At 37.3% G+C, this 27,528-nt stretch overlaps 1 protein-coding gene across 20 annotated transcripts in view; it reads left to right on the plus strand.

Moving 5' to 3' along the window:
- The window catches only part of BAZ2B (bromodomain adjacent to zinc finger domain 2B), a 158,142-nt gene that overhangs the window by 118,168 nt on the left and 12,446 nt on the right, over positions 1 to 27,528 (plus strand). For 10 of the 20 annotated variants that reach the window (XM_054829077.1, XM_054829078.1, XM_054829076.1 and 7 more), the window contains 14 exons: positions 1,677 to 1,769; positions 1,893 to 1,954; positions 5,022 to 5,087; positions 5,838 to 5,903; positions 6,601 to 6,645; positions 6,899 to 6,931; positions 8,103 to 8,168; positions 14,297 to 14,437; positions 15,203 to 15,457; positions 16,118 to 16,332; positions 17,744 to 17,818; positions 22,908 to 23,151; positions 24,850 to 24,912; positions 26,130 to 26,274. In XM_054829077.1, the coding sequence (XP_054685052.1) occupies positions 1,677 to 1,769; positions 1,893 to 1,954; positions 5,022 to 5,087; positions 5,838 to 5,903; positions 6,601 to 6,645; positions 6,899 to 6,931; positions 8,103 to 8,168; positions 14,297 to 14,437; positions 15,203 to 15,457; positions 16,118 to 16,332; positions 17,744 to 17,818; positions 22,908 to 23,151; positions 24,850 to 24,912; positions 26,130 to 26,274 (1,569 nt within the window). The remainder of the gene's footprint in view (positions 1 to 1,676; positions 1,770 to 1,892; positions 1,955 to 5,021; positions 5,088 to 5,837; positions 5,904 to 6,600; positions 6,646 to 6,898; positions 6,932 to 8,102; positions 8,169 to 14,296; positions 14,438 to 15,202; positions 15,458 to 16,117; positions 16,333 to 17,743; positions 17,819 to 22,907; positions 23,152 to 24,849; positions 24,913 to 26,129; positions 26,275 to 27,528) is intronic. The other 10 variants (XM_054829081.1, XM_054829082.1, XM_054829088.1 and 7 more) reach the window with 2 other exon arrangements.

The raw sequence follows: 27,528 nt of genomic DNA on the forward strand, positions 1-27,528 counted from the left end.
GTGCTCTTCAAATTCTTTTTTAGCCTAACTCTCTCTTTAAGTTTGGCATGTCAGAAGCTTTCATGTTCTTATTTGAACAAGCTTTTCATTTTTCACATGTTCACCATTTTCATATGATGGCCTCCTTTTCTGAATAGCCACATATGGACTACCTTTTTGCTTTTTTAAATGTGGCTCAGCGTTTACCTGGACAAGTATACATTTTTTTTAAACTGCTTCTAGGTTGCTCACTTGAAGCATGCGTACTTGAAGACTGCTTTTGTACAGCTTCTTTTAGGGTTCCACCAAACGGCCTACGTGGATGTCTCTTCATTCATTGTTTTTACGCTATGTGACTTCATACTGCACTTTGCATAGAAAGCTGGTCTTCTGCCTGTGCAGCTCATTCTGATATTCAGCTGAAACCAGGACACCTGTAACATTGGTACCTGGCAACACCATGTATTATTAATTATCCTTCTACTGTGTCTGTGAGATGTCCATTACATCTGGGTTATTATTTGATACCAGGAATTCTAATTTCCCTAATTTCTTTTTAGATTTTTTGGATTGATTTAGAAGCTCTTAAATTTTGCTCAATACAGCACATACTAGTTGAATGGAGATACAGGTGGCCTGATTTGTTGTCCCTGTTTTTTGCAGTAGAGGTGTTTGTTTCCCATCTGTCTTTTTCAAACGAATGCTGAACATTAACTACATCCTCCCTGTGTCAGTTCAGACTAAGTGGTCCTCTGCATCTGTTGGCCTTCCCACAGTTCGTAGTTTAAATTCTCCTCTGTAATGTAAATTCTGATTTCCAGCTACTATCTATTTCGATTAAGGTGTAACCTCTTCTGTGTGGTTTCCCCTTGGCCCTGAAGGTTTCCCTGTTGTTGTGTACCTATTTACACTACCCTTGCTATCTACAGCATCATCTTATCTATACATGGATTTTCCGTATGTCTGCCTGCATCTTGGCCATTGCACAAGAAGCTGACAGTATTTTGGAGAATGCCGTCAAAAAGGTTCTGGACCTCAGTCCTCTGAATAGCAAGCTCAGTTCAACCTCCAGAAAATCCTTCCTACAGCTGTCTTACATCAGTATGTCCATGCACAGTTTGTCCTAATTTCATAAATATTCTCAAATAAAAAATACTGAAGTAGTAGAATGCTTCAGGAAGTTAATTAGTGGAACAGCGGCTGGCTGTAGGTAGCCACAGTAAAGAGAACTGTGACCCAGATGAGTATACTCTTACTGCATTGGTAAAAACGGACTAAATAATTATATGAGGTGACTTAATAAGGAAAACAGTAATTCCATGCTTTCTGAATAACGTGTTGATTTCATACTCTGAGACAAATATTTTCTACCTTAAAAAATAAAGAAGAAATAAGGTTTTAAATGAAGCAGCGTTATTGGCCTGATGCTATCACTAAATAGATACTTTCTTCCTCAAAAAATAGTATTTTGTTATATGTAGAAAGTGTCCGTGTTCATTTGCACTGTTGATGTAGTTACTGATACATGAGATACCACTAACGATAGTGGATAGTGAAATGTTGTCAAGATAAATGGGTGCAAAACAAATCCACTGTTTTCTCTAGCTTTAACTCATGGAAATGTCTGGAATATGAGGTATATATTTATTGTTGGACAGCACTGTTTTTATAAACTTCATATTTTCTTTTCACAACAGAAATAGCTAGGCAAGCAGCACAAATAAAGCTACTGAGAAAACTACAGAAGCAGGAACAAGCTCGAGCTGCCAAAGAAGCAAAAAAACAGCAAGGTAAGTATTACTTATGAAAGTTTGTGCGTGCTAGCAGATTATTTTGAAAAGTATTTATGAAAAGTTACCTGTGTCTTGTCATGTTCTGCGCATACTAAATTTTTGTTCTCTTTTGTTTGTTAGCTATTATGGCAGCTGAAGAAAAGCGAAAGCAAAAGGAACAGATAAAGATAATGAAGCAGCAGGTAAAGTTTCTGTGATTGCTAAATAAGTTCTTTAAATTATGTTTTGAATTACTGAATTAGGGGTATTTGAATTATTTAGTAAATTATTAAGTATGATGATTACAAAGTGAATGTTTCAAATCTGGTTTTAAAGAGCACACAGTGTATATATTATTTAAAATTCTAAACTCTATAATTGTTGTTCATATTGTCAGGACATCCCAGTTTTGTTTGTGTTGATTTAAGCCACCTGACATATGTAATCGCTTGCCAATATCAGTAAGAAATTAAAAGCCTGCTAGTAAAGTACAGTGATGCGGTCTTCCTTTGTTTGGTTCTGTGAAAACAGTGTTACATCTCTGTAAATACTGGAATATTATGACTAGCTGCTTCAGTGATTCTGGGTGGCCATCAGTGGTTTTAGGTTCTGTGCGAAGGGTTGCCAGTGAATTAATACATGTTTTTAAACATACAACTGTTGTGAAATACTGTCATAGCAAATACTTCCAATAGAAGTGAGCCCATATGAACTTTACCAAATGAAGCTACTTACGGAAGCAGGCTTTTAACTTTTTTAACAACTGATTTTAACATATTAGTAAAAAGCTATGTGTGTTAGGAATCTGAAAATTTTTAAAAGCCAATAATTTGCATCCAAAAATATATTAGTGTGGTTGTTTTTTTTATATTAGTTCTGTTCAGCATGAAACCTACTGCAGAGTTCAGAAATTAGGTACTTCATCTGGTAGCAGTCAAAAGACAAGTTTTTTTAGTGTTCAGTGAAAAGACATTTTTTGAGTGCAGTGCCATTATTGCTTTAGGTTTTTACCCTCTTACAGTGACAGAGAATAAGTATATAGAACCTTCTAAAAGTAGGAGAAGTTGGCTTCAGTAGGCCAATTCAGTCTCTACTACTGTTGAATTAGTATGTGTACACATAGTACAGATAGTACATTTAATTATTTTTTAAAAAGAATGTCTAAATATTGTTTGAACTAACTGGTTTATGTTCAATGTTCATGTTCTTATTATAGTAGTATTTATAGAGGCTTAAATTAAAGGGATATATGGAGGTGCAAAAGGATGAACGTTTACTATTAAAACCAATATCTTTTATTTGTGGTAGAAACTTTTACTGAAATTTCCATGAAATTCTATAACTATTTGCACTTGATGATATGTTATTTTGTGATGTAATGTGTATTTTTAGCTCTAAATAAAATTTTGAAGCTGGACATGTGAAGAGAGGATTCCAGGCTTGATTTCCACTGCCTTCACTGTGTCAGCTTCTTAGGACATTTCATTAACTTCCTGATTTAAATACCTCACGCCTTTCATACAGGATAAATCTGAAGTCTGTTGCAGGGAAAATGTTTCTTCAGTGGTACAGTGTCTTCACTGTAGTCTCAAGACTGGTTTCTTATTTATATTGTTGTTTAGTTGTGTTTTTTCTAAAGATCGTTTATAACTAAATTTTTTGAGCTCTAGTTACAGCTTTTCAACCTGCTGTGTTAGACTCTCTTGAGTAATTTTGTTTCGCAGCTAAGTTGCATTTAGATCTCTATAGAAGCTTCACATCTAACAGACTCAGAAATTAGCAAACCAAAACATGTCTGTATTTGATTTATTTTGTTTGTGGGGGTTTCTTTAGTCTCAGAGAACATTTAATTAGGATTAAATAATAGAATCATAGAATCATTTATGTTCAAAAGGACCTTTAAGATCATCAAGCCCAGCCATTAACCCAGCACTGCCCAGCCCACCACTAAACCACGTCCCTGAGCACCACATCTACACGTCCTTTAAACACCTCCAGGGATGGTGACTCCACCACTTCCCTGGGCAGCCTGTTCCAGGGCCTGACAACCCTTTTGGTGAAGAAACTGTTCCTAATAGCCAATCTAAACCTCCCCTGGCACAACTTGAGGCCGTTTCCTCTCGTCCTATCGCTTGTTACTTGGGAGAAGAGAACAGCACCCACCTCACTACAGCCTCCTTCCAGGGAGTTGTGGAGAGCGATCAGGTCTCCCCTCAGCCTCCTTTTCTCCAGGCTAAACAACCCCAGTTCCCTCAGCCGCTCCTCATCAGACTTGTGCTCCAGACCCTTCACCAGCATCGTTGCCCTTCTCTGGACTCGCTCCAGCACCTCAGTGTCTTTGTATGATTTCATCATCCCGCTACTTAGAAATAGTACGAGAAAACCAGATCTCTCATTCTTTTGCCTGAAAGTGGCATCCTGAGGTGTTAAAAAAGCTAATGAAAACATAAAGGCCTTTCACGTCTTTGAAATCCAGATATTAAAAACATAGGTTTTTTTTATTTTTTAAATGGTAGTTAACTGAAATTGGTGTTACTGCAGACTACCTTAAATATCCCAGGAACAGATAAGAATTAAGTCTTGCTGGTAACTGTTTAGATTTTTCCATGAAGAAAGCGCTCAGTATAGTAGACAGTGGGCCTGCTCAGCCTGGAGAAGAGAAGGCTCAGGGGGATCTCACCACCGTGTGTAAGTCCCTGGAGGGAGGCTGCAAAGAGGACAGAGCCAGGTCTTGTCAGAGGTGCCCAGTGACAGGACAAGAGGCAGTGGGCACAGACTGAACCACGGGAGGTTCCCCCTGAACATCAGGAAACACTTTGACACCATGATGGTGACGGAGAACCGTTTCCCACTCCTGGGAAAACATCTGCTGTTCCAAAGAAGAGCATTGAGCTCCATTTCAGGCCTCCCAGCTTGCAGGGCTTTTCCATGGTCTGGGTTTTGCTGTTAAAACTTTACAGCAAGTCCAGCTGAAAGTGTTGCAACGCTTCTCTTCATAATGGTCCGTTCCTGGTCACTGTGACTCAAGCAGCTTTTTTGAGATAATAACCTATGCACCTATGCATAAATAAGTGTTGGTTGATATACCAGACATCTTCTAATGCTGGTAAAAATTCTAAACGTACATTGTTAAATGGGAACAATTTACTACAATTGGTGTGAGACTCGATAACAAAAAAAATATGTGTATAAATTTTGTTGTTTTTTAAAATGTAAATTTTCTTTCTCAATATTTTTTTTTAAAAAGAAATCATTTTATTCCCCTTGTAGGAAAAAATTAAGCGAATCCAGCAAATCAGAATGGAAAAAGAACTTCGAGCTCAGCAAATTTTAGAGGTAAAAATAATGGCATAAATATGATTTTTGTGTTGCCATTTTAAAGAATATTGTATTTTAATAGTCACACATGCAGTTGGGAATGTAACTAAATATAACAGCTCTAACAACCTGGACTTTCAAAGGCCAGTTCAAAACTGTGTCTTAAAATATTTTTCTTAAAAAAATCTATATTAATTACGACCCAAATCTTGCAAATATTCACTTGAGTTCCCAACTTTCTACACAAACAATCTTCTATTTATTAAAGTTAACAGCATAACTATTCCTTTGTTAGAAAAGAAGTTTGCAATAACAGGATGTTAAAGCAGCATCATGCTCTGCTCTGTGCTGAAGTGCAGTGGATTTAAAATACCGTTTATGTATATGCTAGAATATGCTGGTATACTGTACTAGTTTGCTCATATGCAGGCAAAGATAGATTACTAGTTTTCACTTCTGCGTTCATGGAAAAATTATTGGCAATCTCTTTGCCATTTATATTTTCTTGTTTCTGTGTGTACTTACTTTCTTAGCTATAATAACCAGGTGAAGCAATTTTGAATGGGACTTGAAATTCTGGATTAATTTTTTAAAAAGTAAATGAATTGTGAATTGATCGATTATGAAAGCTGCACTGGGAAAGAAATCTGTTGTAATACACACAATATGTGATGATGTTTGAACTTTTAAAGGCATGTAACTTTATTTCTAGTCACGTTATTTTCAAGTTGTGATGTTGCTGTTGTGTGACCTGTTTTGCATGCACAGGCAAAAAAGAAAAAGAAGGAAGAAGCAGCAAATGCGAAATTATTGGAGGCCGAAAAACGAATAAAGGTTAGTTTACAGGAGCTCCAAAAACAAGAACTGTGTTATTGTGCATAATATGTGACGATGCAAAAAAGCAGTAGATTTGGAAGAATATTAATTGATAATGAAACTGTAAATAGCGATGTCATATGAATAGCATGTGTACATATGTTTATATAAATACATGAAGCGTACAGAGAAGTTTGTGTATGTGGTATACGCAAACACACACATACATGCATTCATACATACACACATGAATATATAGAGAAACAGTGATTTTTTTGTGTGCCATTACCACTTTTTGTGTGAGTTTTGTTTATGTGACGCTTGGTTTGTGTAACGTCAAATGCTTGTGCATTAACTTTATTCACAATATACTTTTAAGCACACTGTATCAAAAACTGTTGCTTCTCAGCAAGCATAATCTTTTCTAGGCTGTATGTATACAAGACTGCAGAACTCTGTTACAAACATTGGAAAACTCAGTTTATATATGTACTTCAATTACTGATTTGGCATTTTTGGTGTATTTTAACATGGAACTCCCAACTCAATAGACTTATTGTCATGTATACTGTGTATTCTTCTCTGTGGTCAGTTTATGGGGGGTGGGGAAGTAAGAATTTAATTCAGATGTGCTGTTTTAGTGTGGCAAAAATGTGCAACTTGGTAAGTAAATTTTGATAGATATTTTAAATACATTTTTGTTCTTTTGTTTCAGGAAAAAGAGATGCGAAGGCAGCAAGCTGTTCTTCTGAAACACCAGGTTGGTATACATTCAGTTGACCAAACAGACAGAATGTCAATTGTGAACTACTACTTAAGCTATATGGGGCGGGGGGGGAAAAATCTTCAAAATATGCGCTTTTTAAATTTCTGGGTTTGATTCCTGCACAAATTTTCCTTCACCTTATGATTTGTTGCTTTGCTTTGGTATTGGGGTCTTCTGGGGGATTATAAAGTGGTTTTATGACTTTGTGATTTCTGTTTCATAATGTTGTGCCAACTCTTTCTACCAGGAGTTGGAGAGGCATAGACTAGATATGGTATGGGTATGTTTATTTTTGTACATCTAACACCGCATTGTGATTTGGTTGTGATATGGTTGTCATAGCAATGCATAAAATGTAGCACTGGCTGCTGTCATATTACATACTGCTGCATGGCTTTACAGCACAGTGCATTGCATACATCTGCTTGTCTTGTCAAGAAAAAAAAAAGACATGTCTTGAACATGTGTATAAATTGAACATGGCAATAAAAAAAATAAGAGGTTTTAAACCAGAGATCTATGTTACTGATGTCCCAATAGAAATTGGACTACTGTATAAGATCAGGGATTAATTAATGCAAAATTAATAGGTAGTAACTTGGATAATTTTTGCAAGTCTTGTCCCATTCACTGGGAATGAATCCAGACATTTTAAATATAATTTGAATTAACTTATTTTAGAAATCAGGATGATGTCTTAAGTTTGTAAGGTACTGAGGAAATTAGCTTTCAGTCAGTGGTAAATACATAATGGTATAAGCATACAGTGAAACATTAGAAACTAATCCTAGCCTCCCTGAATTAGATGATAAAATTCCCATAGCCTTTACTGGGGCCAAGATTTACTCTACAGATTTTAAGGCAACCCCCCCATACTTAATGCTCTAGAATACAGCTCCTTAATGCGTAATTTATTGAGGGACAGGCATCAGTAAATGCAAGTGTCGTTGCGTATGTATATGCGCCACCACTAGCTTGATTAAAACTGATCTAGAGCTGAGAAAATTAATCATATTAATTTGTTGCTTGGTTACAAAAATGTTAATATTTGCAATGTTTGAAAATAACCAGTTTTAAATTTCTGCTGAATTGGCTATTGAAGAAGTAAATTGCAAGTTCCGTAATAGCAGATGTAAGGTAACTGACCTGTTCCAGCCAACCATTATGCTTTTTGTTCTGCCAGCTTATGAAGGAGCATCACAACTGACCATAAGTAAACCTGTATGCTTCTTTTTTACACTGTCTCCATGTTCATTGCTTTACCTTTTTGCTTTTGATTGTTCTTGTATTTGCTTTCTAAACCTGAACTAAAACATGCACAGACTTGGCCATTCTTGTCCTGTATTTAGTATTTACTGTGACTTGTCTATTAATGCTAAATTTGTTACTCAGCTTTTTTACTGATTTGAAAATGTGGATTAGTTTTGTTCTAATCTTACCTGCTTCAATAGGAACGAGAAAGGAGAAGACAACATATGATGCTTATGAAAGCTATGGAAGCACGTAAAAAAGCAGAAGTGAGTATTAACGTCTGAAAATTTGAAGTTTTCATGGTTTCATTCTGCAGTGATCTGTAGAAGAGCAGTATCTTTGATGTAGCTGTATGTATGATTTCATTTGTATACATGGCAGTGGCAGGACAAGAAGCAATAGGCACAAATTGAAATACAGGAAATTCTGTTTAAACTTAAGAAAAACTTTTTTACTCTGAGGGTGACGGTTGAACACTGGTACAGACTACCGAGGTAGGTCGTGGAGTTGCAACCTGCTGTAGCTGATACTGCTTGGGGGGGGGGGATCAGCGGCTGGGTCAGGACACACATTGGGATGGGGACTGGATGATCTCAAGAGGTTCCTTCCACCCGCAGTGATTCTGAGCAAGGAGCCAGTAATTGCATAGTCACTTCAGAGTTCTTAGTATTGCCTGGAGAGGAAGTTTCATTTTCTCTTCTTCACGTTGTTCATGTGCATAAGAAGAGCAAGGACTTCATCATACTGAGTTGTCAGACTCACTGAACAGGTTTTCCTCAATACTTACCCCGTGGTAAAACACCCATCTTATTGCAGTCCAGGCTTCTTGGAACTTGCAGATTTTGTAGATGATTCTAGATTTGGACGATGACAAAACCAAGCAAATAGGATAATTATGCCTTAATAATTTTACTTTTTCTCCTTCAGCAGAAGTTACTTCTGCGCTACAGAAAATAGGTGCTTCATTTCTCATTGTGTTTTACTAAAAATGTCAGAAATTCCGAACCAAGAGATAGAGAAACCTAAAGCCCTAAATGCATATGTGTCATTTTGTGTGCAATCGTTTACTTTCTCCATCTCTGAATCTAATTATTTAACTTGTTTTCTTTTTTGAACACAGTGACATTAAGCTGATAACAAAAGACTGGTTGATTTCACTTTCTAAAATTTCAGGCTTCTTTTGATGCCGATTGTCTAAACATCTAGGTTTTTTTGTTCTGTTTTGTTTCTGAATATAAGACATTTTCAAAATAGCTGTCCTTTCCTTATGATGAGTGCTTCTTATTCTGGTGACTGCTTTCATTTATATAAATCTAGTATATCACAAAAGGACCTAAGAACACTTGCTTATTATGAGGATTAATGCTGAAGATTAAATACAAATTCTGTGCTGTTAAATTGGGTGTTTGTTGGGCAACTGAATTAAACTATTGAGTTGACTAATCAGGCCTTCAACTAATTAAATTTTACCCTTAGCCGTACTATTGCATGAAAGACAGTGAAGTTTCCTTGCTCTTAAGCTAATGTAATAGTGCTTTTGTAATAGAACTTGTTCTTGTAACAAGTTGAGAGGTCTCAATTTCATTAGAGGGTTGCAGAAGGAAATGAGGGAAGAGTCTTTAGCTTTGCCTTGAAATGCAGTTGTAACCACGTTGCTTATGTTCGTGACTGAGGTAGCTTGAGAAAAAGCCTCTTGTACAGGAATACCATATCCTTCTGATTCAGGTTACACTGCAGTAAATGAAATGTTACTAGCTAAAACAACTCAAACTTTCTTAGCTTCATTGGTTTGAAATAATAGAGTAGTTTATGTTGCATTATAGATAGTTAAAAAAAGATTATCTTAAAAAAAAGTACGTGATGGAATAGCATTCATGATAAAACCAGAGCTGTACATTTTGATTGATGAAACTTTTATCAGACCATGATAAACTAATTTACATCTTAATCCTGAGGCTCTCTTCAGCTTTAACCCTGTTGTTGTCTTAAATTATATTAAAACAAATTGCTAACTTTATTTTACTTTTTATATGGTTCCCTATATCCTGAGACTTTTTAAATCTCTGTATCCTAATACTATTATAAAGTACAGATAGGTAGGAGATTGAAGTAAAATAACCATTGTTATAGCATCTAGTTGTCTAAGAAATTGTTAAAACTTTTCTCTTAGCTGTGTTTATGAATTTACATGAAAGTGTCAGACCGAAACAATGAAAAATTGAATAATACTTCAGTGCAAGGAAGAATTTCAGGGTTAACTCTTAAGCCAACAAGGAAGGGTACCCTGGCTGTCTTGGTCACGGTGATCACGAAGTAGTGGAGTTTCAAATCGTTGGCGATAGAAAAACTGCCAGCAAAACTTCGACCCTGGATATACGGAGAGGAGACTTCGGGTTTCTGAAGGAGCTAGTTAGTAGGGTCCCCTGGGAATCTGCTTTTGAAGGTATTGGGGTCCATGAATGCTGGTCACTTTTTAGAGCCATCTCTTAAGAGCGCAGAAGCAGGCAATTCCAAAGTGTGGGAAGTCAAGCAAGCGGGGCAGAAGGCCAGCTTGGCTGAACAGGGATCTTGCTGTAGAACTCAGGTAGAAAAGGAAAGTATATGGACACTGGAAGCAAGGACAGGCAATGTGGGATGACTATTGGGATGCTGTTCACCACTGTAGGGAGAATATTTGTGCAGCCAAAGCTCGATTAGATGATTAGAGTTCAAGATGGCCAGTACTGTGAAGGACAACAAAAAGGGATTTTTAAAATATGTTAACAACAAAAGGAGGATCAGAGATAACATTGGTTCATTACTTGATGAGGTCACTCACCTCACAAAAAGGTTGTTGGAAAAGCAGAGACATTTAATGCCTTCTTTGCCTTTCTTTGCCTTTGTCTTTAAGACCAGTGATGGGCCCTGGAACTCTTGGAGCCCTGTATTGGAAGGCCGTGACTGGAGTGGGGGTGTGTGTGGGGAATGATAAACTCCCAGCCAACTCTGAAAATGTCGTGTATACAGCTTGACAAGTGCGTAATACGTAGGGCGAACAATTGGCTGACTGGTCAGGCTCAAAGAGTTTTAATAAATGGGGTCACATCAGGCTGGCAGCCACTCACCAGTGAGGTTCCTCAGGGCTCAATTTTAGGGCCAGTGCTCTTCAATGTTTTTATAAATGATCTGGATGCAGGAGTTGAAGGTATGTTAAGTAAGTTTGCCAATGATACTAAACTGGGAGGAGCTATGGACCCCCTCAAGGGTAGAGAGATCCGGACAGACTAGAGAGCTGGGCAGTCACCAACCGTATGAAATTTAACAAGGACAAGTGTTGGATTCTCCACATGGGAAGGGGTAATCCTGGTTATATGTACAAATTGGGGGACGAGAGGCTGGAGAAGCAGCCCTGCGGAAAGAGATCTGGGGGTTTGGGTTGATAGCAAGTTGAACAGGAGTCAAGTGTGCCCTGGCAGCCAAAAGAGCCAACCGTGTCCTGGGGTGCATCAAGCACAGCATAGCTAGTCAGGGAGGAAGGGGAGGGGGGTGTGATTGTCCCACTTACACTGCACTGGTGCAGCCCCACCTTGAGTACTGTGCACTGGTTTAGGTGCCTCAATATAAGGATATCAGACTTTCAGAGTGTGTCTAGAGGAGGATGACCAAGATGGTGAAGGATCTTGAGGGCAAGACTTAGGAGGAGGGGCTGAGGTCACTTGGTTTGCTCAGCTTGGAGAAGAGAAGGCTGAGGAGTGACCTCATTATGGTTTGCAACTTCAAGGGTGGCGGGGGAGGGGGGGTGAATGCTGATCTCCTCTCTCTGGTGACCAGCGATAGGGCACAAGGAGATGGAATGAAGCTGCGTCAGGGGAAGTTCAGATAGGACATGAGGAAAAGGTTCTTCATTGAGAGTGTGATCGATCACTGGAACAAGCTCTCCAGGGAAGTGGTCGTGGCACCAAGCCTGCCAGAGTTCAAGGAGAATCTGGACGATGCTCTTTGTCATACCGAGGCAGTGTTAGGTAGTCCTGTGAGCAGCAGGGAGTTGGACTCAATGATCCTTATGGGTCCCTTCCAACTCACGATATTCTATGATTAATCTTTGTTAAAGAGTTAGATTAAGTTGTTTCTGATCTTCCTAGTAACATCCTGTATTGCAAACTGGAAAGGTAAATACTGAAAGTTTTGTTGATAATATTTTCATGAACTTAAATCGGGAATCTGTTTCTGACCTATATCATTCTGGTACGTAGTGACAGTTACAATTGTGCAAATAAAGCCACTAAGAACTGAATATTCTGAAGATGTTTTTTCCAAAGCAGCTGTAAGTAAGGGATAGATCTGATTTTTGGAAATCAGTATGTTCCATTTAAAAAACTATGTTACTCTCTCCATGTTTTCCACATCCTTCTTGAGGTGGAGGGCTCAAAACTGGACACTGAGACCAGATACAGTCTCATCAGCACTGAGCAGATGAAGATGATACCCTAAGCACCTGATTCACTCTTGGAAGTCAGGATGCCAGGCTAAATGGTTTTATAGTCTGATCTAGTGCTGTAATTATATTCTTACTCTAACAGAAGTAGAATAGTAAATGTTTATTGTAGCCAGTAAAAGTAGTCTCTAAATACATTCATGAAACTTAGCATGGTTACGGTTTGCATTTTTAATCATAACTGTAAATTAGTATGTTGCCACTTACATATCCATATGTACTTCTCTTGTTTTCTTCTGACATAGAATGTTTGTAGTTGTCAAAAACAAGTTGTAGAAAATGCCACTTGGCTTTGAGACCTTGACATAGGTTAAGATAAAAGGCAATGAACCATTTAAAAAAACAAATTGGGGAGTGTTTTCCATTTTAAAATAAAGGTACTGATTTTGTGTGCTGCTCTAGTGAGATTTTCCATACAAGGTGCATGCTGGTAAAGGGAGAAAACCAGGAATACACAACGTGTCCCTTACGAAATCATCACAGATACGAGGACCTGAGTGGTCATTACAGAAGATGCTTACACAGCTGCAAAGCAGCAGTTGGGCAGATGGGTAGTTCGGTATGTGACTGGTTTTTTTCCTGCCAGTGTGGATTGCTGGTCCAAATGTGTTCTTTGTGTCCAACTCTGAACTCTATCTTGTCTAAAATCCACTGACGACTGTAGTAGTAGAGGTCAGTATCAACTGCTCTGTGCTGTCATAGTGTTTAGCCACAGTTATCACCAGTGGTCTAGTAATATTAAGTATAGAATCAAAAGAAGGAATAAAAAGTCATGGGGCCTGGCAGAACTATACAGCAAAATCAGCAGTTAATGCCATTCTACAAATGCAGCTGAGTCCTGACTTACAGTTATAGCCCATACTCTCATTTATGCAAAATTTGGTAGTAGTAAACTGAAGAGACTAGAGTGACCTCTTAAACTGACAGAATAATGGAGAGTGATTTTGAATAATATGAATCAGCATAGCTTGGTTCTTTAGCCCTTCTGTGTTGACAGGTGAAAAGCGTGTATAGTGTCTTCACCTTTATATTCTATCAGGTTCTTAGGTCGTGAACGTACACACGCGCGCACGTACGTTTGTGTATATGTGTGCAGTTCTGTGCACAGATATATGGCAGGCTCCATACATGGTTTCTTACTCAATATTTTGCATTCAGTATCAGTTGCACAGAGGTATGTAATGAATTGTGTAGGCAGGCCAGCATGTCAACGCCAGGCATGTGACAGCAGAACCCCTGGAGTCAGGGATGGGAAGGCAGTTGGAGCTCCAAATTCAGAGTCCGTCTTAGCAGGTTAGAGAGAGATAAATAGCACAGTATTCTGTGTGACATCAATGGAGAGGGTGTTGACAAAGAAAAATAGCAGATGCTTGGTCTCTCACTTGCTTACCCCTGTGTTCTTGTTAAGACCACTTGTTAAGATATTAATGACAGTTCAATTTTCAGGTTGCATGCTAAGTGCGTGGTAATTCAAGGCCAGAAGCTATGTGTATGTTGAAAAGATCGGTTGTGTTTCATAAGCTATTCATATCCGGTTTATGTATTACGGGAATTTTTAAACCACGTGTTGTCTAGAGAGGTCTTCCCAGCCGCTGGTTTCTTGAGTGGTCTCTGCTTGAGCAGCTGCATATTGACGATACTAGTGTGTAAGTGGGGCCAGATGCCTTGCACGTGTGGCAGTTCTTGACATGAGTTTCACTCAGTCCTCTTTCCGAAATGGTACTCCAAAGAATCTTACAGTTTAAACATACTCAATACCCATTTCCATGTGGACAGGAGGGTAAAAAAAAGTGAATCTCAGATTTGCTCACAAATTTGATGATTTTGTCTTATTTCTGTAGTGTCACCTTCCCTTTACTAGAATGCAAGTTCCTTAATAATATGTGGATTTTATTTTCTGCCTTTTTAATTCTATTTAAGGAAAAAGAGCGGTTAAAGCAAGAGAAACGCGATGAAAAAAGATTAAATAAAGAGCGTAAACTGGAACAGCGAAGATTGGAATTAGAAATGGCGAAGGAGCTAAAGAAGCCTAATGAAGATATGTGCTTAGCAGACCAGAAGGTAATCATAATAATGTAAACTTATGTTCTTGCCTCTTGTTTCTGTATTTTGCCATTGTGATAATAACTTTTTTCTTGCAGCCGCTCCCAAAGCATTCAAGTTTTTAGATAACTATTTGAAACAGATACAAATACAAGATACTACAAACACTAAAGTAGCATATGTTTAGTTAATTAAAAGCATTTTCTTTAAAAGTGGCCTGCTTTCCAAAAAGCACTTGCATGATGGCTTAAAAAAAAAATAATTCAATTACTCTGAGTTACAGCAGGAATATGCATCATGTCTCAGTACACAGGCACTAGATAGAGCTTTTCTCATATGTGCAACTATTCTAAGCTGTTACTGAAAAAAATTATTCTCCCAGTCTTCTGTGTTCTTAGTTCTTCTCCTTCAGGAGTTGACATAACTCAGGTTCAAGCCCTCTCTGTTGCAGAGAATTCCCCTCTCTATGTCCCGCAAATATTTTTACACAACCCTTTATAGTATTTTGGCTCAGAATAGAGCCTGAGAACGTCTCTTGGCTAAAAAGTAAGTATTTATTAATCTCTTGCCTCCTGTAATGTGTGAAAAGGTAAACGTGCTTCAGCTTTACATTAAATTTACTGGATGGGATGTGGGAAGGCAGCTTCTCCATAGCCTTTACCTTTTAGCATTGTCATGCTGTAGGTCACATGGAAGTATCAGCCAATTTCCCTAACTAGTATCAAAAAAGTTTTCTTTTGAAATATACTACTGAATCTTTCATTGTTTTTATTTACTTTTCAGCCTTTGCCAGAGTTGCCTCGCATCCCAGGCCTTGTTCTCGATGGAAGCACATTTTCAGATTGTCTCATGGTAGTGCAGTTCCTGCGTAACTTTGGTAAAGTTCTTGGCTTCGATGTGAATGTGGATGTCCCTTCCCTGAGCGTTCTTCAGGAGGGTTTGCTAAACATAGGGGACAGCATGGGAGAAGTACAAGACTTGCTTGTAAAGCTTGTCTCTGCAGCTGTTTGTGATCCAGGACTTGTTACAGGATACAAGGTAAAAAAAAAAAAAAGAGGGCGGGGGAACCCATAGTAAACACCCTATATTTATGAATGCATTCTTCATAATGCATCTTTGGCACCTCTCTGATCTGGATTTTCATTCTCTTTCCTAGTTCTTCTCTTTGGTGTCACTGTTCTAATGTTACTCAAAGACTTCCTGTGCCCTGTCAGCCTTCCCAGAAATGATATATTTCTTGCACATTTTCTCTACCTTCCCCCATTTTTATTTGGACTTCTTGTAGGGCACCGTCACATCTGTGGCCACATCTTTTAACTCCTTTTTTTCCCCTGTTTCATTCTTGCCCTCATTTTATACTGTCAGTGAATCTTGCCATTTCTTTCTCCAAAGTCTGCTCTTTATGTCACTTCTTCAAAACTCTGATTCATTCATGATTCTCCTTCTTACTATCCTTCTTTTTTGAGCCAACATAGCTCTTTTCTAGTCTAGAACTCTACATAGCATGATTGTACAAAAAAGTATTCATCAAGTTCCAGTTGGACCGTGTCTTGTTTCATTTAACCTGTTTCATTAATATTATCTGTCTTCTTAAAAGCTTAGAGGTGAAGACATTGTAATTTGTTGCTCTATTCAAGATTTGCAGAGGAAAATAATATTTTTAAATGTGATTGTTCGAAACATCTTTATTCTTTCTAGGCTAAAACTATTCTTGGGGAACACTTACTGAATGTTGGTATCAATCGAGATAATGTGTCTGAGATTCTGCAGATATTCATGGAGGCTCACTATGGGCAAACTGAGCTGACAGAGAGCTTGAAGACAAAAGCTTTTCAGGCACATACTCCAGCTCAGAAAGCATCAGTACTTGCTTTTCTTGTCAATGAGTTAGCATGCAGCAGAAGTGTAGTAAGGTAAGATTTTTCCCAAACAGGTCTGTAAAAATAAAATCATAAAAATGTTATAGTTCAAAAATAGTGTCTACACTGTGTTCTCGATGTTCTTATAATGAAAGCTAAAATTTGCTATGTTACTGCTTCTTACCTTTATGTACTTCTGATATGATGGAAGAGTAGAACTTTTCCATGTTTGGTCTGTAAGTTTGTTTTCAAAGCTGGCACCAAAATTTCTCCAGCTGTCTTTGGAGTAAAAGATGAGGTTGATTACAAAGAAATTTACTAGGTATTCTAGGGAATAATTTAGAGGAGTTGTATAAGGCTTCTGCAATATTGTTTTCCCCTTTTTCCTTTCCTTTTTTAAGATTTCTTTTGTCCAGATACTTTAACTGGGGTCATAAGCTGAGATGGCAAGCCTGATTTATCATGGTAGTAATTCAAGAAACTGTGTACTTCATTTGTGGTCAGTAACGTATAGCATATCATAATTTTTAAAAAAACCCACCAAACAACAAACCCCACTATGTTGAACAACATTTTAAAACCCAACAACGTGCAATAAAAACTTAGGAAACGCCAGTCTGTGGGATACCTAAATCTCTGCCTGCTTACTTACTGTGGTAAAGTCTTGTATCACCTAATGGAGTGGGAGTGCGTTTTTGTTTCCTGGTGAATTTTGCTGCTTTTGGTATTCTATGCTGCAAAAGTGAATCAGGGTAAGAATGAAAGAGATGCTTCACGTTTTCAAAGCTGAAAAATAGCGGAAGTGGGCAATGCAAGTGCTGTGCATGTACTGTGCCAGAGAGTTCATGTGTATTAATCAAAGCCGTCACAGTAAGAAACTTCACCTTATTGCAGATGATCAACTGTTAAGTCAGATTTGTAGAAATGATCATTCAGATCTTGAGATTCGATATTTTCATCATAGAAACAACTGTAACCTGCTAAATTGTTGAGGCTGGGATGTCTCAGAAGTGGGCTCGCAGATGATCACTGTACTGAAGCGCTTTTTTGGTTCTTCAGTTTCTGCAGTGAAAATTGAACGTTCGTTTGTCGATCACATGGATCCTAGTTAGAATACCATAGATGTACCAGTGATAACTTTGTTTTCAGCACAGGGCTAGAGGCTTTACGGCACATACATTTGGAGGCTTGACATTGAATTAGAAAGAAATGTCAAATTCTTTGAATGACATTCTTCGTATGGAAAGAAAGCTTATGTGATACTGTAAATAAAGACTGCCTGACGTAGGTACAGCAATATGCTACATCGGCATTTCTAGTACTGGAATTTCCTAGCTTTTAAAATTATTTATTTTGAATATTTATTTCTCCAAGATAGTTCTCTGAGACAAAGTATCTGTACATAAATGCCTGTCAGAAAAAGATATGTAAGTTCACAGTTAATAGATTATTTTGTCTTTGACAGTGAAATTGATAAAAACATTGATTATATGTCAAACTTAAGGAGAGATAAATGGATGGTTGAAGGCAAACTTCGGAAGTAAGTTTCGTTTCCTTAAATACTACAATTTATTGGGTTTTTGCATTTGCTCAGATATGCTGCTTTACAGAAAATTGGATCAAAGGTAAAAATTAGCTGATGCAATTACAGGTTTACCTAGAAGTTAGTAACTGAACTGCTTAATTAAGATGCATGTGGAATTAGAATGGAGCAGCACCAGTCTTTTACAATCTATTAAAGATGCATGAGCTTCAGAGGGTTAGTGTCTCTCAAAATTGGAGCAAAGTCAAATCCATTTTGTATTCTTTGGAAGAAAGTAAAAAAATTATTATTGGAATATTACAGGACCTATCAAATCGCTGTTGATGTTATCAAAGTTTATTTGGACCGACCATAATTACCAATGTTCATTCTGAAAGGCGTTTTGAGAAGACATGATTTTCATACAACAATTACCAATTGAATTTTGCTAATTTATATTATGTTATCTTAGTGGTTCCCATCTGTCAATGTTGTGTTGTTCTCTATAGCTAGAGATCATATGTAGAATGCAAACTTTGAGATATTTTTTATATTTTTATTTAAGGTAAAATTGGAACTCTGTAAGGGTTGTCAGTTTAATATCCACTGTTCTCCCATCCTACAAGACAAAATTCCATACAGCAAGCATAACAGCTCCAGCTACCAGGAAGCTAGAAGTCATAGAGTTCATGAATCACAGGGGGTAAAAATACATAGCCAGACTTTACTTTCTTTTTTTTCTTAGTCATCTTTACCTCTTACTAGGAATGGTGAATCCTTTCTTAGTCCTTGCTTTAGGTACTTGTGTTTCTAATCTTGTGTCTCCCTTTTTTCCCTTTAATGTATCTCAGAAGGAAGAAGGAAAGAAGTAAAGAAGAAGGACAAGAGGGAGGTAGAGGAGAAAATAAGACCAATAAAAAGAAATTGTCTACTAACACTGCAGCTCCCGGTCTGCACAGGGTTAATGTATTTTATCTTTTAGGACAATCCAGATACCTTTTCCTGTCTTCATCTGTGTCCCTTCAATGGGATATAGTTTAAAAAGTGTTTCTGAAGTTCTGATGTAGCCAACTGTCCATTAGTGGAATGGGACCCTTACCTGTCCTTGTCTCCTTAGGGACTGGTTAGTCTTTCTCTCCCTCCATCAAACTGTAAGTACTTGTAGATGTAGGATCCCCCCCTTTTCCTCATTATCTCTCTTTTCTTCCCTTTCAAAGAGTGGTGTAATACCCTGAAGTCCCAAGCCCCTCTTCCTTTCTACAATCATTTCTCTATTTCTTGTGTTTTCCCCTCATGTGTGGATTTCAGGTTCCAGTAGTGCTGTCCCTATTTTCGAGCGTAAGTATCACAGGAGTGCTCAGAAATGTTGTTCTTCCACTTCTTTGAATTCACTGGACTTGATTTATCTCTCTCATCTTTGGTTCAAAATCTTTGGATTTTCCACTGGTTTTCTGATGAATTCTAAGAAGCTTTTTAGAAGAGCCTTCTTTGATCAATTTTAAACGATGTTTTCTTCTTTACTGTGTCAGTTGGTGTTTTTCATAAACTCTTACAACTGTTCTGGGGCTTCTCTGAAAAGACATCTGGCCATTTCAGTCTCTGGTCTTTTTTTCTGCTTCCAGACTTCATTCTTATGCACGTTATCTTCCCCAGCCATGTCAAAGCTCAGTCCAGTTTTTAAGCATCCCAGTCCCAAACAGTTTTGCATAGGAATATCTGGTTTCTTGACTACTCGCCGTGTAATCAATGGATGTGTACTCTTTTCATGTGCATACAGACCTTTACATGACCCTCAAAACAAGCCCACCATGTGTGGGAAGTCTGTAGTGGTAGCATGATGGATGCTGAGGAATGAGTTTATTTTATCTCAGCCTGGTTTGCCAGTGTTTGCTGTGGTAAATCTTCATACCACTATGTCCAGACCGTCTTGAAGTATATCCAAGTGGGATGAGAAGAGATTCTATCTGTATCAGATGTTTTCATTAAGTGATTTTTTTGTGTGTGTGTGTGTACATGCTCACTTTTAATGAGATTAGCTGCTCAACTGGGTATCAGGGTGGGGGGAATAATATGAAAACCTGTGTTTGTGAGATAGAAAAAAGCAACATTAAAATCCCAGGTTGGAAAATGGAATCGTTGTGTAAAAGCATATAGGGATGCCTTCCCCCCCCGGCCCCGAAGATATTGAACAAAATTCCTTGATAAGTATAATATATGGTTGGAAACCAAATTCTGAGCTGCCTGGACTTTTTTCTGCTGGGCTGGTTGGTGGTCAGTGAGAGGTTGCATCTAATACCTTCTCTATCACATTTAGATGTGAATCTTGATAGTAATCACCATTTTTGTAAAGCTACCTGTCTCATACAATCAATTCATCCATCTTTGTGCTTTCTGTATCAAAACTATAGTCAGAAGACTGTCTTACCTGAGATGATTCAGCTATTTTTTAACTAGCTAATCATAATCTCAGCATCTTCTTTTCCATTACATGTCGTCTTCTTGGCATCTCTTTTGTAGCTTGATCAATATAAAAGGGAATAAAAATGAAGTATAGCTACTTGAAGGGTTAGGTAATATGTTTCTTTACAAAACTTGAAATACTGCAGAACAAGGTTTTTCACTGCCACAATGTTCTGTTTAACATGCCAGTGTTACGGCGTGCACCTTGTAAGTTAATTTCTTTCCAATGAGGCCATTTCAACTGTAAAGGATGATGGTATATCAAAAGTAGTGTTACGTGAGGGGAGAAGTTACACCCGGAGTTTGGGTAGGAGGCGGTAATGCTGATTTGAGAAACTGGTTTTTTTGAGACCCAGGCTGAAGTATGTTAAAAGAACTATGTTTGGAATTTCTTTGCCTTGCTACTACTTAATATTTAGGTGCAAAAATTATGAGGAAAGCATGAAAATTAAGTCAAAAGGGGAATTTTCTTTCTATGATCTAGTAAACGTTACAGATTAGATTAGAGCAGGCTTAAGTCACGCATCTGACTATATGATGGACCGCCCGCTCTCTTTAAAGGCCGATAGGCTTTATAATTCTCTCAACAGTTGCACATCTCATTTTGGTATATACCTGAAAGTGAGAAACAGTTTTCTGAGTGAAGGTTTTCTTCTCTGAGAGCCATATGTCTAGGTGGCAGCAGGAAAATTAGGCTACCTCTTGAAATATCTGAGCATTTTCGAAGTTATGATCTCATTGGTTTCTGCTTCTACGGTACTTTGGATACAAACTGCTGCCTTCTTATGCTTATGGTGCTATTAAAAGAGAGCATCTTTGATTCATTTCCATCCTTATAATTTGTCATCTAGTGCTTGACAAGCGTTATATCTCTTTTTTTGCTTTCAGCAAAAGTAGCCTTTTTTTGCTTCTTCTCATTTCTTTTAGGTACATGAAAGAGGTGTTGGCTGGTTGTTGAACTTCTACCTGCCAGCTTTATTATTGAATTGTCCTCAAGATTATCTTAGTCTAATTTGTCTCTAAAATTGTCCAGTCACGCAGCAGTCAAACCAGTCATTGACTAGTGGCTTTGTTTGATAGTTAATTCCTGTCTATAGGCAGGAATTTCCCATCCAGATGAAGAAGATTTGATGGTTTGAAGTCACCCTCGTAAAAAGGAAATTTTTTTCTAAAAGACTTAGTGGAAGCCCTGAGTAGTATCGATACTCAGTGAGACTAAGGCTTTTTGCACCAGACCTGAAAATGTTACTTGCTTCCAAAGTCACTGGGAGGCTTGAGAATTTTTTTTATTGAAAAATATTTTAAATTGCTAAAATAGCTAAAAATCCATTTATATTGGAAGAATAAAAGTGTAAAACTTTCTGAATTCTCCAGTGGATTAACCACTGCATTTGGAAAAAAAAAACCTGAACCAAAACAAAAAACCCCAAAACCCACAAACAAACCAACCCCAACCAAACCACACACAAAAAACCCAAAGCCCAACTGTTTTCAAGCAAACAGAAGTGCCCTTGATGATTTCTTGCTAATGGTCTTTTTAAAAAGTGCTGCTACCAACTGAGCAGTGACAGCTTCATTTAAATCTGTGCTGTTGAGTACTGGCTTGGTTTATCAGCATTTTAGAACGCTGATACATTTGTCAGTATGCTCAGAAGCCGGTACTTCTACAACACTCACCATACTTGTAGCCACTTGCTGTATGGAATATTGTTTTGTAGGATGGGGAGAGAGAGGCGTACGACAAGGAAAAATTACGTACTGGTAATTGTGTTTGTCGTTACCATTCTACTTTTCCCATCCTACCTTCTTCCAATCATCTCTTACAAAGAATCTTTGTCTTTTCTACACATGTTTGTGAATCTCTTCTAAGTCAGTTGCATTTTTGGTCTGCATTATAAGTGACTGGTTAGGCCTGGCTATTTATACCTCCTGTGATTCAGCATGTTTGCCTGCTAGCTCCCTGATAGGTGGAACTATAATCTTTGCTGTGTGGAATCTTGTCTTATAGGGTTTTTATAGAAGAAGAAGGTCTACTACAACCATAATTACTGGTATGTAAGTTTCCCTTTTCTTTCATAAAAGGAAAAAATGAGAGTTTAATTAGATTAGGTAGCTAAGATTTCTCAGAAAAATATGTCCTAGAATAAAAAGATCAGCCAAAGCAGAAAAAAAAATTAAAAAAATTTAAACCAACCTTGCTGTTGTCATGCAAATGTAAATAATTTCATACTCCCACTGAGGACTTTTGCCTCTTTTTGCCCCCTCAGACACAGGTATTTTATGATCATATTCTTAAACGCATTAAACAAAAGATAAAGAAGTTGAAATGGTTCGTTCTTCTAGTTGTCTTTCCTGACTTTTCAAAATCCCTCTTGTGTTTCATTTCTTCTAAACAGTTACACAATAAAATGCACCTGGGAGAAACAGAAATTCTATTAAGAACTGAATACGAGGCTTAAGGGGTTTATAACCTGAATTTTTCTTGTTGACTAACGGCAATAAATGTTGAGAAAATACAGTGTCATTTTAGAACAGAAGAGCTAATTTGAATCTAAAAAGTGTGATTTACTATTGATCACATAGGAAGAAAGGTATGTTTATGCTACAGACATGCTCCATAATTTCACCCCTTGTCATGTGTTTCAAGGCTTAGAATCATTCACGCCAAGAAAACTGGCAAAAGAGATGCTACAGGAGGTGGTGACGTAGGAGAGGAACAGCACTCTCTGGAAACACCAACACCAGGCCGCAAACGCAGGCGAAAGGGGGGGGACAGTGATTACGATGATGATGACGATGACGACAGTGATGATCAGGCAGATGAGGATGATGAGGATGAAGAGGACAAGGAAGATAAAAAAGGAAAGAAGGCAGAAGTTTGTGAGGACGAGGTGGGGGATTTGAAGTATAGTGAAACTTAACTAATAAGTTAAAACCTGTTTTCCTTCTGTTTCTCTGCAATATGGCACTGCTTCCCCAAAATCTCATGATAAAAAGGAAGAATAACTTACTCCAATATTTTTAAATTTTTGGAATAAGTTTATTTTCTGGAGTATTTTTTTCTTTTTTTAATAGCTATTATAGTATGGGTTGGTAGGTTTATTGATGGTAGGGTTTTTGGTTGGTTGGTTGGTTTTGGGTTTGGGGTTTTTTTTTGGATAGTTTGCTGTTTGTTTGTTTGTTTTCCCCATGCTTAGTTGTTTTGACTTAGTCTTAATTTCTCTGAAATTCTGAAAGATTGTACCAGATCCAGAGAACTGCAGCTTTGTTAGCAAATGAGCATGACGGTAGTTTTCTCTTAGAATAAAGGTCATTTATTATTTAACAAAATAATAAATAATTGTAAAGTGATAGTTAACGTAATCTATTATAAAGCTTGCCTGTGAACTTCCTGTGTATTTTTTTCATAACTTTTCCAGGGTAGTCACTGCCTGACTGTATTTGATCACAAGATGATAAATTTTACTAGTCACGATCAGATAAGATACAGGAAGGATCACTGAAACATTTTTAGCTTGTTGAACTGAGTTGTATCTACAGTAGTCAAAAGATTTTTAAATAGAAGTGCTGCAGACCTGTAAGATTTCACTGTAGAACTCTAGAATTCTCTACTGGATGAAACTTGATAAAAGAGACAAGCAATACTGAATACTACATTTTAGCGCACTGGGTGTTGCACTATTTGCCAGAAGATGATCTATTTATGCAAGGTTATTGAAGTCCAAAGTGAGGTTTTCTGGGTGCTGTGGATATGGCCACTTGAACAATGCATGTATACAACCTACGTGAATTCGAATCTTTGCGAACACTCTTCATGAGAAACCCAACTAGTTCCTAGGGTAGGAACAGCTCTTTGTGCTATTATTCTGGATTTATTTCAAGTAGTATAATATGTATGAATTTAAGAGAATACATTAAGAGGCATAGCCCAGAGTTCTTACAAATTAATACTTCAGAATTAAAAGCTAGTAATATTTAGGTATCTAATCCCACATCTGTCCCTTAATGTTTTTCCCTTTAGTACAATCTGCTATTTTGGTGCACTGGGCATTTCATAGACCAAAGTCCTGTAACTCCTGCAGAGAGATTAATTTTCTCATATAACAGAAGTTCCACTGCATTCATGCAATATGTGGTATTTCAGAAGGTTTCACTCTGGTACGCTCTTACAGAGCCAAGAAATACCAGTATCTTATGGTGCAGGTGATTGGGTGCTCCTAGGATTTAGAAATTAATGTGGATATCCAAGAAGCTTCATGGAAACTAAGATTAAATTCTATAGTCTTAAGTATTCATGCACAAACTGAATTATTTCTTCCAGCAAAATAATGTTTTCAGTGAGTATTTGGCCACGAGCCTTCTCCTTCATATGCATGTGGGATGGTTTGGAAAGATTCAAGATACATCTTTTTCCAGTTACGTTGTTCCTAGCCAAATATATTGAACAAGCATGAAACTTGAACTTTTTTTACCCTTAGAATTTGCCTCTCATTTTCTCTTAGATCTTTTTACTGTAATATTAGTAAGACATGGTAGTATGATTTTATCCTGAAATAAGTTTGGCACGACAATGTATTTGGTGATTATAGGATGACGGGGACCAGACAGCAAGTGTTGAAGAACTAGAGAAGCAGATTGAAAAGCTGACAAAGGTGAGAGGTCATTTGTCTTTGTTATACTACAAATTTGATCACTAGATGTCACGAGTTAGAATGTTAACCATAATTTTCAATTCTCTAACTTAATATAAATTGAAATAAGGATCAGCTTTTGTTTCATGAAAATAAGAATGATGCTACTGTTCGTGACACCTGAGTTGTGAGGTTAGTCTGCTGGCACTAAGTGGTTATGACTCAAAAGACAGTTAGAAAGCTATTGATAATATATTTGCACATCTCAGAATAAAAAGCAATACAATTTTTGTCCAGACCTAATTGATACACTTCTGTTGGTTGATCTTAGAAAGTGATGATGAATTTTGTGTACAAGAAGCAATGACTTTGCCGTTATACAAATGATTGCAGTTCTCATACCCTCCTGCAGTTGGCTAATTTCTGCAACCGTGTTCCAAGCCAATACAAAGAGCTGTCTTTGCTTCAGATTTTGAAAGAAGAAACAGTGGAATACAAAGAGAAACATAAATGAGAAAGATAGAGTGCTGTAGATAGGGGTACTCATGGCCCATGTTTTTATTCTTCATATCAGAAAAATCCATCATTTAAGATTTTATCTCCTGGTTTCTCTCGTGTTCCGAATTGCAATAAATTAGCAGTCCAGAATTATACCTGACTTCCAGCAATGTCAATTTGGCAGAGCAAGAATTGAATAAACAAACTGAAATTTTTGTTGGTCCCCCTCAGAGAACTGTTTTTGTTTGAACACAGAATTTCTTTTCAGACATTATTGTCCTCATTCTTTTACGAACCAGTTCAAATACCTCATTAGTTTCCCATCAGGAGCTGCAGTATCAGCTATCTTCAGTGCTCTGTTTGCCATTTGATGTTATTGCATAATTGATAAGATTTCAGTGTTCTTGTGCAATGAAATCTTTGATCCTATTGTTCTCTGAGAGTCAGGACCTACCATCGCAAAATTTGTTTTTAAAGGGAGACTGATAAACTTAAGCTGAACCAGGAAGTGATTGAATTGATTTTTTAATTTTTTTTTATTTTAAAGGGAACTCTGTAAGTAAAATCATCAAGGCAGCAATTGTGAGTAGAGTATCACGTAACACGCACACAAAATCTCCAAGAGAGCCTCCTCATGCAACCCTTGAACTTTGCTCAGTCTGGCAGCCAGGAGATGTTTTCTGTTGTAACAAATTTTTTCCCCCCTATGGAAGTATAATGCTTTCCCTTTTTTAAAACAGCAACAAAGCCAGTACAGAAAGAAGTTATTTGAAGCTTCGCACTGTTTGCGTTCAATGATGTTTGGTCAAGATCGTTACAGACGCCGATACTGGATTCTGCCCCAATGCGGTGGTATTTTTGTAGAAGGCATGGAAAGTGGTGAAGGTAAGAAAGGTAAAGGAATAATGTGACCCCAGGGCATACTGTGCCAAGACGTACTGCCCATCTCTGTAAGCTGTAATTTTGTGCAGCAAGGTCTTTAGGCTTCACCTTCAACCAGAGGCTGAACAGGCTACTGTCAGTAGAGCTCTTGATTTATATGGTGCTGTCTGATACTCTCTGATTATGAAATATCAGTTAATATCTCTCAAAATGAGGACTGATATTTCGGAAGTTTTCAGTTGTTATAGTTCTGTACGTTATGCTTTTTCATGTTTATCTACATGGGATATTTTTTGGCTCTTTCTGAACTATTTCACGTTTCCCTATAGCAGTGAACTCTGCACATGAACACTAGGATGACCATAGAATGCAAAAAAATTTCTTTTCGCCTTCAGTTGTTTTATTTTGTGTAAATACACAGACTATCCTGTGCTTGAAGTTTTGATATATGTCTGCAAAATTACGAAAATTACTTTCACACAGTGAAGTACCGTGTTTTCTAATCAACAATAGTCTGTATTTTACCAACTGATCTTTCTTCCAATCCAGCAAATGCTGAAGTTATTTCTGCTGAACTCAAAATGTAATTTTGTGGTTGTGACAGTTGTATACTAATTGTGATTTGACTTTTTCACACACTTCAAATTGGATAGAAAGAGAAAATATGCATTAATCTGACCTTTTTGTGGATCTTAGAATTTTTAAACATAAGCCCTCATTTTTGTCATAGAAAATTCCTTAATTCTGATATAGGTGAAGCAAAACCCCATTAGTCTCACAATTTTTTTCCCCCCAAAATAACAAAAAAATCATCTCTGATACACATCAGAATTGCATGATCTAAAGAAATTTCCATTATTCTAGAGAGCTATTTAATTAAAATAACATTATAGCATGGTATGAAATGAGTCTTGTTTTGGCCCCAAAAATAAACTGTAGAACTCTTCCTAAATCTAATCTTGATCTTCAAGTTATGTTTCTAAAATGGGTAGCATAAAAAATCTTTTTTCTGTCTCCTGTTCTGCATTGTTTTGTGATGTGTGTTAAGAACTGTTTTGCACATGAGTAGCTGGATACAGAAGGTAAACTGTCGTATGCTGTACTGCTTGCATTCCTTTTGTTCACTATATTTTATTTATTACATTTTAACCGGATGAATCCCCAAATACTTTGAAGATTGTACACAAAATCATTGAAATATACCTACATGTCTTAAGATAGTAGAAACAAACAAAAAACCACAAAAGTTTTAGCCAA

This window comes from Grus americana, chromosome 6, assembly GCF_028858705.1.
Source record: "Grus americana isolate bGruAme1 chromosome 6, bGruAme1.mat, whole genome shotgun sequence".
Taxonomy (NCBI): Eukaryota; Metazoa; Chordata; class Aves; order Gruiformes; family Gruidae; genus Grus; species Grus americana.